We start from the raw sequence: 12566 nt of genomic DNA, 5'->3' as shown, positions 1-12566 counted from the left end.
GCTAGCCTTGAGCAAATAGGAGCTCAAGGACAGCACCCAAGTCCAGAATTTGAGCCCCAGGACTGCCTCCCCCTTAAAAAAAATATTCACCCAGAAGAAAGCAAAGCAGGGGAACCTGTTTTCCAGACACATTTGCCATATATTAACTTTGCTAAAGTAGTCATTTATGCTGGTATAATGAGGGACTTTGTAGAGAATACTGTAGGAAGTTATAAACTTACTTTACCATACTATAAAGAATACATTGGGCCAGAGGCTGATGGCTCACACCTGAAATACTACTAGCTACTCAGGAGTCTGAGATCTGAGGATCATGATTCGAAGCCAGCCTGAGCAGAAAAGTCCATGAGATTCTTATCACCAATGAACTACTCAAAAAAAGCTGGAAGTGATGCTATAGCTCAAGTGGTAGAGTCCTAGCCTTGAGCACAAAGAGGCTCAGGGACAGTGCCTAGGCCCTGAGTTTAAGCCCTGGGACCAGCCCTCCCCACCACCCCTCCAAAAAAAGAATACATTAGGAAAAGAAAAGTGGGATTTAAATAGTAAAATTAATGTTAACATTGGCTTTACACTTTTAATGGTGATTCTGGATGCGTTTCTGTCAATTTCTCTTGAAAAATTCTCCAAGACGTGGAGTTACATGCATATCTTGCCTTAAAACACAATTGATGAATTTTGTAGCCTTGAAAACCAATATCTAGTTCTTAAGTTTAGTATTCTCTTAGAAGTTCTTGTTATATTTTCAAATTCTCTGAAGATGACAAATATGTCTTACTCATCTTTGTATATCTTTTCAGTAAGTATATATTGATTTAATTTTATTTTATAAATTTAATGTGTGTGATTTAGTTTGTACATTTTTTTAACCTGTTACATTTTTGTTGCCACTTCAAAACTTGTGACTTGGTAGAAAAAGTTCAATTAAGGTTTGAAATGACAAATGTATATCCAGTAATTTAAAAATATTCTTTTAGTAATAGGAAGAATGCTATTGTTTATTATAAAATACATTTCTTGAAGAAGAAATTAGAGACACACAAATTTAAGACAGAATAAAATTGTAAGGCATTTCTGAATACTTTCTCACAAGTGTGGTGGGAATGATGTGTATTCTGTTTTTAATTACTTTTCTTGCTCCAGAGTATGAATTCGTGTTTCCTGTCTTCTTAAACAACATAAAGGAATAGTGTTCTCTGAACTTGGGAGAATCTTTGGCTTTAAAAAGTTTGTAGCAAAAGATGGAGAAGAGCCAAAAGACAGAATGTTGGGTGGAAGGCATGGGAAAGGTGTAAATGGGTAGAGTAAATAGGTAGAGTCTATATTCTCTACCTGAAGTATTTTAATTCTTACTTGATTTTTATTTTGGTATTATTTTGCATAAATTGATTTTATTTAGATTATCATTGGTTATAATTGTCATTGGTTATAATTGTATTAAATATATTCATATGTATGAGTTAAATATATTCAGTTATTTTCTATGTGTTCTGAATAAAGCATTGAAAGAGAACAGCTCAGAAGTTGTACAGCCTTTCCTAATGGGTTGTGGAACCAAAGAACCGAAGATCACTCAGCTGTGTTTGGCCGCCATTCAGAGACTTATGTCACATGAAGTGGTGTCTGAGGTAATATAGAGTTTATCTGAGTTGAATGTCTTTAGGCAAATCGGTAGGTTTCACCTGGAAGAAAGAAACATCTGATCTTTAATATAAGACATTTTATGAGCAGTAACGTGCTTGAAGACAACAGCTTAAAGTATTGTCAGTGTATCTTCACTAAACACAAATAATGAATAAAAGATAAGTACACTTTGTCAAGTCTCTTGTAATCTAAGAAGTCAGTTTAGTAATAAGAGTAGGTAATTTTAGAATCAAGCAAATTTTCAATATCACTCAATAGTTAATATAAATCATAAGTATTTATGAAAGGAGGGTTAAGAATGACTTCTAGATTTTTCTGAAGTGACATGTTGATGATTAAGTTAAATGTGTTGTTCGTATCTAAACTGATGATAGTCAACAAAGAATATATGACCATGAGCATACATTTTGCTTTTTATGGTTTTACCTTAATTTCATACTCCATGGAATATTATAGTAGAAGTGGTTTTCTTACCCTTGGTCTAGCATGGTAAGGAATGGGTTACTAACCTCGGTTACATTTTGTTAACATTTTGTGTTGCTGATGAAGTACTAAGAAATAGTAAACTCATAGTTAGAGTGTGCCACTGTTCTTATCTAGATGTAAAAGCTCAATGTTCCTAAAGAAAAGAGCTTTGATTTTGAGTGGGTGGTTAAGGCCCACATATTACTATTTGATATAAAGAAATTTCCCCTCTATTAGAGGGGAAAATTAGTCTCAAATTTGTTCAGAGATATGCTTCAATGATAAATTTAAAAATATATGTTTTGTTACTAAGATCACAAAATTCTTGGTGAGGTAAGATTTTTATACCTTTTATAAGACCTAAACACCTATATTTAATTTTGACAATAATTATTTTGCAGACTGCCGCTGGAAATATAATTAATATGCTTTGGCAGCTAATGGAAAATAGTCTTGAAGAACTGAAGCTACTTCAAACAGTTCTTGTTCTTTTAACAACCAATACAGTAGTTCATGATGAGGCACTTTCTAAGGTAGGAAACATGTTTGCTTTGAGACAGCATTTGGAAAAAGCTGGCTGAAAGAGACTAGCGTTGTACGTACAATTGGAACCACAAGCAACTTCCCTATAGATATTGTGATCAGCAGTGTACTAAAATAACCATCTGTTCCTTATTTTCTGCAGATTAGAGCTGAAGTCTTGTTAGGGTGTTTAAGCAGGACTCAGTGACTGTTGCTGCTGAAGTAGAAAAGTAGGAATAGAGGAAGAGGAAGTAAGAGGAAAAAATATGTTGTGTGGTATTGCCTTGGGTATGTTGAATTCCCTATGATAATTCTCCCTTCTCCTATTTAGGGAGAAATAAAAACTGATTAAGGTTTTATTTCAATATGTTAGCTAAATAAAAATGAGATATTTAGGAATTATAATCAAGTATAAAGAAATAATATAAAACTGTAAGCTGTATAACCAATATGTCTTTTTGTTGAGATTTAAGAGTAACAATGGTACCCTTAAAATTTTAATGTACGTTCAACCAGGTTTGGTGTCTCAAGCCTGTAATCTTAGTTTCTTAGGAGGCAGAGCTCAGGAGATTGCAGTTGGTTCCAAGTTAACCTGGACATAATGAGTTCAGGAGACTCCCATCTTGGTCAGTGACTGGGCACAGTAGTTTCCACTTATTACCCTAGTGACATAGGGAAGTACAAGGATCCCAGAACAAGCTGGCCTGGGCATAAATCAAGACCCTACCTTGATAATATCCAAATGCAAAAGGAGATTGCAAAAAAGCAGTAGAGATTCTGCCTAGCAAGCATAAGAACCTGGGTTACCTCCAGTACCACTGTGGGGAAAAATAACTGATTTTCAAACTGTGAAAGTTTAGAACTGCTCATAGGAGAAGATCTACATGATTTTGAGATAGACAAAGATTTAATAGGGTACAAAAATCCATGAACCATAAAAGAAGTCACATAATGGATAAAAATGTAAATGTACACCTGACAAAGGACATGTATGGAAACCCATAGACAATTTTAGCAAAGGAAGATATTCAGATGGCAAACAGCTGAAAAGCGTGTCAGAATCATAACATTAATACAGTGAAGTAAAAATCACAAGAAATTATCATTACATATCCACTGCAGTAGTTTAAATTTAAAGACTGACCATATCAAGTACTGTTAAGAGTGGAATAGTTCTGAACTTACAGATAGTCTTGGCAGTATTACAAAATTGTAACTCCAGTTTGGAAACAGGCAGTTTCCTAAAGAGTTGAACCTATATTACCTGTGGCTCAGCTGTTTCACTCCTAACTATTTACCCAGTGTGAATAGAAACATGACATCAAAGAAACTTACATGTGAATGTTCATAGCATCTTTAGTCACATTAGTCCTGAACTGAAAATGACTCAAATGTCCACCAATAGTTAAATAGTTAAGCAAAGTGTGGTATCCTCAAACCATGACATTTCCTCAGTAATAAAAGGGAACAAATTACGGGTATACTGCACAACATGTGAATTTTACAAAGTACAAGAGGCTGGACCCCAGAAGTCTTACTCTGGATTAATCTGTGCTTATAACATTGTAGATGATGCTGGGTTATCTATAGTGAAAAACACAGGGCTGGGAAGGTGGCTCAGTGGTAGAGTAGTTGCCTCACATGCATGAGGCCCTGGGTTCGATTCCTCAGCACCACTTAAACAGAAAAAGCTGGAAGTGGCCCTCTGGCTCAAGTGGTAGAGCGCTAGCCTTGAGCTTAATAGCTGAGGGACAGCATCCAGGCCCAGAATTCAAGCCCCACAACTGACAAAAAAAAAAAAAACCCACATAGTTACTGTGGCCTAGATTGGGAAGAAATGAACCACATAGGTGGGGAAACTTTGGGAGCGATGAAATGTTCTGAATCTTAATTGTGAGCAGTTTCATGGGCTGATATATATATAAATCAGAATTCACCAGATTATACATTTGTAAGGGATACAATTTATTGATTGAAAATATATCTTAATAAAGTTAATTTAAAGAGAAAAAGGAATGATTCCCTTTTAAAACATCATATTCTGATTTATTTATATTCTTAGCAACTTTTTTTTTTTTGGGGGGGGGCGGTCCAGTCGTGGGGCCTGAACTCTGGTCCTGGGTGCTGTCCCTCAGCTCAAGGCTAGCGCTCTACCACTTGAGCCACAGCGCCACTTCCGGCTTTTTTCTTTTTGCTTATGTGGTGCTGAGGAATCAAACCCAGGGCCTCATGAGTGCAAGGCAAGCGCTCTACCACTGAGCCACCTTCCCAGCTCATTCGTAGCAACTTTTACAGTATTTCTCCAAATAATTTGATAATACAACAGACTTACTTGCAAAGCAAGTCATTCTGGGCAAGTGTAAAGTATGACATATTATTATGTGCACATTCAAAGATCTAGATTTTAAAAGTATATATTTCAAATTACTTTAGCTCATTTTATGTGTAGCTAGCTATGTATTAAGAGTTGGAATTACCTTAAAATTTGAGTATACTTGTAGTTTTGTGAAAAGTATGAAGTTTTCGTATCAGGGTAAAACAACCTAGCACAAATTATTAGAGATCACACAAGATGAAGTTAGTAGCCACATTCTTCAGTCTCACTTCACACTAATCAGACTTGTTTTTCCAGGCAATTGTTCTTTGTTTTCGACTACACTTCACAAAAGATAATATTACAAATAACACAGCTGCTGCTACAGTTCGACAGGTTGTCACTGTTGTCTTTGAGAGAATGGTTGCTGAAGATGAACGGCATCGAGGTAAAGCAGTGAAGTTGATTCCTTTGGATTTTGCTTGGCATTTTCACATGCACCATTTCATTTTAATTCATATCACCCTAAGAAGTAAATTATTGGCTGGAGGCTGGTGGTTCAAGTCTTACCAGTCATAGCTATATAGAAGACTAAGATTGGGACCATCACAGTGCTAAGCCAGCCTGGGCAGTAAAATCCACTAGACTCTGTCTCTGTGAAAGGGAAGCTGGATGCAGTTTTGAACTCCTGTGATCCCAGTAGTGATAGAAAGATTAAAAGTATGCAGATCTCAGGCCAAGTGTGTCCCCAGGCCTGAAGCAAGACTTTATGCTAAATACCAGTGAAAAATAGGGCTAGAAGCATGGCTCAGTGGTATCACATGTAAAGCCCTGAGCTCAAACCACTAGTACTACCAAAAATAATACTTACTTTTTAGATATGTTTCTGAGTGTGCAAAATTTCATATAGAAATGATAACACCACATTTATAAAGCTAATACTGTATTTTGTCTCGAGCCAAGCATTGTATTAAGAGGTTTTTATGTTATTTATCTACATAGTTTAGGTTTTAATAGTTGGTTTTTATGGCTGTTTTGTAATTTCAAAGATTAGTTTCCTATTGGACATTAACATATAAGACTTTGGATTCTCATTCAAAGATACTAGGCTTGTTAAAGTGCATGTAAGCAAATAAGTGACTTTTATCACATTTTGTATAAAATTTACTGTTTCCTTTGGGGCTGATGTTCTGAAATTATAATTAGCATTTATAAACATTTCAGCAAGTATATGTTTTAAATAACTTGTGTGTGTGGAAGCCACTATGAACTCAAACGTGTTCTATCCTGATTGCAGATATCATAGAGCAACCAGTGCTGGTCCAAGGGAATAGTAACAGGAGGTCGGTCAGCACCCTGAAACCTTGTGCTAAAGATGCATACATGCTCTTCCAGGTATTTCAGTGGATAAAAGTACTTTCTATCATGGAGTACATTTTTGTGTAGATTTTTTATTTTAGAATTTTATGTCTAATTTAAGTTTTTAGTACAGAAAGCTTTAAAATAGTTCTGTATAACTAATGTGCTAAAGTGTTATGACTCATTTTAAGAAAATGAAATGAAATTAAATAAACCCAGAATTAGAATTTAGATCTGGGGGCTAAGAGTTTAGCTCAGCGGAACAGTGCCTGCCTGGTTAGTGCAAGGCCCTTAGTTCGGTCCTCAGCTCTGGTAGAGAAAAAAAACAAAAAACAAAAAAACAACTATAGATCTGTTAGGGATGCCTAGTTACTGGGGGGAAAATATATTTTTTTAAATGATCTTGGAGCTTGAACTCAGGGCCTAGGTGCTGTCCCTGAGATATTTTGCCTAAGGCTCTACCACTTTGAACCATAGTGCCATTTCCAGTTTTCTGGCGGTTAATTGGACATAAGAATCTCATGAGACTTTCCTGACTGGGCTGGCTTTGAATTACAGTCCTCAGATTTCAGCCTCCTGAGTAGCTAGGATTACAGACATGAGCTACCAGTGCCCAGCTAAAATAGCACTCCTTCCTTCCTTCCTTCCAAATAGCACTCACTCCTTCCTTCCTTCCTTCCTTCCTTCCTTCCTTCCTTCCTTCCTTCCTTCCTTCCTTCCTTCCTTCCTTCCTTCCTTCCTTCCTTCCTCCCTCCCTCCCTCCCTCCCTCCATCTCCTTCTCCCTCCCCCTCTCCCTCTCTTCTCTCTCCCTTTCCTCCTCCCCCTCCCCCTTAACCCCACCTCTCTGTTGTGGGCCTTGAACTCTAGGCCTGGGTGCTGCTTGAGCCGCAGTGCCACTTCTGACCTTTTCTGTTTATGGGGTCCTGAGGGATTGAACCCAGGGCCTCATGCATGCAAGGCAAGCACTACCGCTGAGCCACCTTCCCAGCCTCAGCACATTTCTTTAACAAGGAAAATTTAACCAATAAACCTGTGCCTACTTAATTTGATACACAAATACCTGCTTTTTTATGTTTTGGCATGAATAAATAATTTTAAGTGATTTTTTTTTTCCTATTTAAAATTTTTATTTGTGTATGCTGGTCCTGGGGCTTAAATTTAGTGCCTGGGTTCTGTCCCTGAGCTTTTTTGCTCAAGGCTAGTGTCCAGTCATTTAAGCCACAGCTCTACTTCCAGCTTGTTGGTGGTTAATTGGACATAAGAGTCTCACAACTTTCCTACCTGGGCTGACTTTGAACCATGATCCTCAAATTTCAGCCTCCTGAGTATCTAAGATTACAGACATGAGCCACTGACACCCAGCAGTGATTATTTACTTATATAATTAATCTGTACCAAACTTTTATTAATTTGGATTAAAAGGTTTTTTATTGAAAGACCATTAATCATTTACTTCTCTACTGCATATTGTCTATAGTTCTGTAATTCTTAGAAGTCTGTTTATATAATTTATCAAATGTATAACTTGTCAAAACTTGAATTATTAATCCTTTGTTTCTAAGGAATTGCGATTGTCTTTTAAATTGATGAATTGTGAGTTTTAAAAGTACATTTCCTCTCAGCATATGAAGCTGTTCAATTTTATTTTCCTAGGACCTCTGTCAGTTGGTTAATGCCGATGCCCCTTACTGGCTGGTGGGCATGACAGAAATGACTCGGACATTTGGCCTGGAGTTGCTTGAATCAGTCCTTAATGATTTTCCCCAAGTCTTTTTACAAGTAAGCCAATTGATACTATCTCGTAACAAAATTAACCTTCAAACTCCTGCAAGTATTTTTCAAGAAAGCAGCATGAATTTTTGTTCAGACTTTAGACCTACGATAATTTATTAGGGTATCTTGTGTTTTCCTAGTGCCCCAATTTTGAAACTTTTAACATTAGAATAAAACACTAAAGACTTACTTATTCAGTCTTATTTATTTACTCTATGGGTCATACCATATTTATGAAGGAAATATAGTATCTGAGCTATTTTCATACTATAAAAGCCTAAAAAAGTATGATTTTAGTGTTGACATATAAGTATATGTTTTTAGATTACTTAAATGGCAATTAGTAGCCAATGATAATAAATTTAGTCTGCAATACAAAATACCCTCAAAATAGTACTGCCAAAAAATTAGATGATTAAAATAACAAGATAAAATATTTGAAGTTAATCATTAAAATAAAAGGTAGGACTTACATTATCAGTGAAGTGAGACTACTTTTAGCTAATAAAGATAGGAATAGTTTAATGAGTCTTTCTGACTAATATACATTGATTACAAATATAGTTTCTGTATCCTTTCTAAAATTACTTGTAAAATAATGTTTGTTTCTCATTGCATCTTTTATCAGCGCATTGTGTTCTGTTCAAGCAATCCAAGTTGAACAACAGAACTTTTAGTTAATTATCAAACTTGTGTGAGTAGAATTATTTCCAAAATAAAATCAGTGAGTTAGGTATCTTATTATACTTTATTAAGTTTCTACTTCTAAACTGGCTGTCTGAAAAGTATTTTGTTTGATTGTATTTGTTTAATCTGTTTTTCTTCTTTGTTTTAATTTTTGTTTTGTTTGTTTGTTGTTGATTATGGTTATGTGAACTCAGGGTGTGGGTACTGTCTCTGAGTTCACATTTTGCTGAAGGCTAGCACTCTACCACTTTGAGCCACAGCTCCACTTCTGGTTTTTGAGTGGTTAATTAGAGGTAAGAATCTCAAGGGGACTTTTCTGCCTGAGATGGCTTCAAACAATGATCCTCAGATCTCAGCTTCCTGAGTGGCTAGGATTATAGGCATGAGCCACCAGTGCCCAGCTGTTCTTTGTTTTTAATTACAAATATCCCACTAAAAGTTACTAGTAACATACCAATTATGCGATTCTAAAATCACTAGTAAATCTCTTTTATTGTTGTTTTATTTATAGTTATGTTATTTGTTTTTGTTGTTGTTGTTGTTGTTTGGTACTGGGGATCGAACCCAGGATAGCACTTTGCCACTGAGCTAACATCCCAGTGCAAGTCTTTTTTTTTTAAACTAATTTTTTATTATGATTAAGTGATTACATAAATTTTACAAATTTCACAGTATTGTGAGATAGTGATACTTAAAGTCACAAACACATTCTAACCTTCATGAGGCAAATTGTCATTATCGTGGTCTATAAAGTTTGTGAATTCTATGAGCTTTGACAATACAGCTATTTCTTCCACATCTGGTGATATGTACATTTCTTTCCTTTTGGTTAGTGTAAGCTGTTCCCTCTTTCCCTCTCATTCCCTCCCTCCCATCACTGCCCTTGAATCGCTTAGTTCGTTTTCATCAATGTCTATTGCAGCTGATGGGAACCTCTGTTGTATGTTTTCCTGTTTCGCTCTATTTCTGTGTCCTCCTCCCAGCTTCTTAGAGTTGTGTGCATATATATATATACACACATCATATATATGGTGTCATTTAGTAATGATGCAACAAAATGAGTGGTGGTCCTTTGTTTCTCGAGTCCTGTTTACTTTATTATATCTCCTTGCATTTTGGATTTAACATCCACATATCAGGGAGACCATGTGCCATTTTGTCTCTTTGCTATTGGCTTACCTTGCTCAATTTTTTTCTAGTTTATCCATTTCCCTGCGAATGCCATTATTTTGTCCTTTCTAATGGCTGTATAATATTCCATTGTATATAGGCACCACAATTTTTTGATCCACTCATCAGAGGTGGGGCATCTGTGTTGCTTCCATATCTTCGCTATTGAGAACAGTCCAACCCAAGTCTTTTTAAAATGTATGTTATTTTTAATACTTTTAAGCTGGGTACAGGTGACTCACACTTGTAATCCTAGCTAGTAAAGAGACAGATATGATGATTATACTTCAAAGAAAAACATATCCAAGAGACTCTTATTTCCAAAAACCAGCAAAAAGCTAGGATGGAGGAATGGCTCAAGTGATATAGCACCAGCCTTGAACTAAAAAAGCAAAAAGAGAGTGCAAGGCTCTGAGTTCAAGCCCCAATACTGGTATGTGCACACACACACACACACACACACACACACACACACACACACACACACACACAAATTTCTAGTATTACTGATTATAATTTTGTTTTTAGATCATCTAAGCCATGCAGATTTCAAAATTGTGTGTAAATTGTAAAAAATGAAAAATAAAAACTTATCAAGTTATGCTATTGATATTTATTATGGGAAGCTATTTGCTAGTGAAACTGCTTTTGAAGTATTAAATACAAACTTAATAGAAATTGCTTTTTTTTCCTTTGCAAATAGCACCAGGAATTTAGTTTCCTCCTCAAGGAAAGGGTGTGTCCTCTTGTGATAAAGCTCTTTTCTCCAAATATAAAGTTCAGACAAGGTTCCAGCACTTCATCTTCTCCAGCACCAGTTGAAAAGCCGTATTTTCCTATCTGCATGCGTTTGTTACGGGTAGTATCGGTTCTGATCAAGCAGTTTTACAGTCTTTTGGTGAGTGCTAATTTCCATATGTAATTGTTACAGTATGTGTTAGTTTCTTCTCACGTGTTAGTTTCTACCTAACATGAATAAGTGAGAAAAGATTATTTTGGTGCAGTTTTGGAAATTTTATTCCATGGTTGGTTTGTTCCATTGTTCTGGGAAACAGCATGCAGCCAAGGTTGCTTACCTGCTAAGAGGTGAGGAAGCAGAGTGTCAGAATTCCTATTCGATGATACCACACTATTGGATGGTGCCACCCACATTCAGGGCAGGTCCCACTCCTCTTAGTTAACAAAGACCATAACTAGACTCTTAATCTCTTAGAGGGTATGTTTTACTGTCTTGTAAGTTCTACTTAACCCAATCAAGTTGACAGCTGGGATTGTCTATTGTGTAATACTTTTTAATCTATAACAAAATTTATTGACCTATGAATTTTTTTGGACATCAAATAAGTCTTGTTACTGTTGCATGAATTTTTATTGTACAGATACTCTAAATGTTAATTTATATAATACTAAAAGTCAACCTTGTTAGTATTGCCACACATGTATCAGAAGAGATTTGGGCTATTGAGAAACTGTCAGACTTCTAATGACAGATACAACTTTTCTAAAATTTTAACTTTGGTCTGAAAGTTTAGTTATTAATTGGCAACAAATACTGTCAATTGTTCCCGTAAGTGACTGGTTTATGCTATTGCTACTCAGGACCTGAACACCATCCCTTAGCTTTTTCCACTCAACACTGGCCCTCTACTACTTAAGCCATAGTTATACTTCTGGCCTTTTGGTGGTTAATTGGAAATAAGTCTTACTGACTTTCCAGCCCAGGGTGGCTCCAAACTCTGATCCTCAGATCTCAGCCTCCTGAGTAGCTAAGATTCCAGGTATGACCCACCATCACTGGTGACAATATTCTTGAGAAATTGTCTACAGTATACTCATAAAGAGTGTAAAGAGTCAAGGTCTACCATTTTCTTTTCCACTTCACGTGGTGTTCTGTATGAGGAAAAGACAGCAAATTAGTTTACAGCTTTGCTTTTCTTCTAGCAAAAAAAGTTTGATACATAGAAAAAGTGCTTCATATGTTTACCACTTTTGTCACCAAAATAATTAAAAGATATGTACTTAAGGCCAGGGGAATGGGTTGTATCTATAATCTCAGCTACTTGGGAATTGGAGATTGAGGGCAGTCCAAGTGAAACATTGGTGAGACTCCCTCACCTCAACAAAACAAGCTAAGGATGGTGATGTGTGTTCATGTACTCCACTGCTGGGAGGCATATGATCTGAGGCTAGCCTTGTGCAAAAATGTGAGACCTTATCTGAAACATAACTAAAGCAAAAAAGGGGCTGTGGATATGATTTAAGTGGTAGAGCACTTCCCACCAAGTGGGAGGTGTGAGTCACTGAATTCAAATCCCAGAACTTAAAAAATTACTGGTTTGTTTGTGGCACCAACAGCAAGAATAAAATAATAATAACAAGTTATAATTGATTTCTTTGATTGAAAAAATATAACAAAGTCCTGTACTTTGTAGGTAACTGAGTGTGAGATATTTCTGTCACTTCTGGTGAAATTCCTGGATGCTGATAAGCCACAGTGGCTGCGAGCTGTTGCAGTGGAATCGATACATAGACTCTGTGTGCAGCCTCAGCTACTAAGGTAACCTTCAGTGGTGGTTTATAAAGTAGTTAGGCCAGGAAAGTAGCAGAGGGGAGTAAGCTGGTAGCAAGGGTTTG

The 12566-nt window shown here is 36.3% G+C and overlaps 1 protein-coding gene across 2 annotated transcripts in view; it reads left to right on the top strand.

The window, feature by feature from the left end:
- Mon2 (MON2 homolog, regulator of endosome-to-Golgi trafficking) overlaps positions 1–12566 on the top strand; it is a 92430-nt gene that overhangs the window by 23870 nt on the left and 55994 nt on the right. For both annotated transcript variants that reach the window (XM_042698664.1, XM_042698663.1), the window contains exons 3-9: positions 1498–1625; positions 2508–2639; positions 5261–5390; positions 6240–6337; positions 7956–8081; positions 10636–10830; positions 12365–12489. In XM_042698664.1, the coding sequence (XP_042554598.1) occupies positions 1498–1625; positions 2508–2639; positions 5261–5390; positions 6240–6337; positions 7956–8081; positions 10636–10830; positions 12365–12489 (934 nt within the window). The remainder of the gene's footprint in view (positions 1–1497; positions 1626–2507; positions 2640–5260; positions 5391–6239; positions 6338–7955; positions 8082–10635; positions 10831–12364; positions 12490–12566) is intronic.

Source organism: Dipodomys spectabilis, unplaced genomic scaffold (assembly GCF_019054845.1).
Source record: "Dipodomys spectabilis isolate Male_0828 unplaced genomic scaffold, ASM1905484v1 ptg000234l, whole genome shotgun sequence".
Lineage (NCBI taxonomy): Eukaryota > Metazoa > Chordata > Mammalia > Rodentia > Heteromyidae > Dipodomys > Dipodomys spectabilis.
This window is presented reverse-complemented; position numbering and strand designations above follow the sequence as displayed.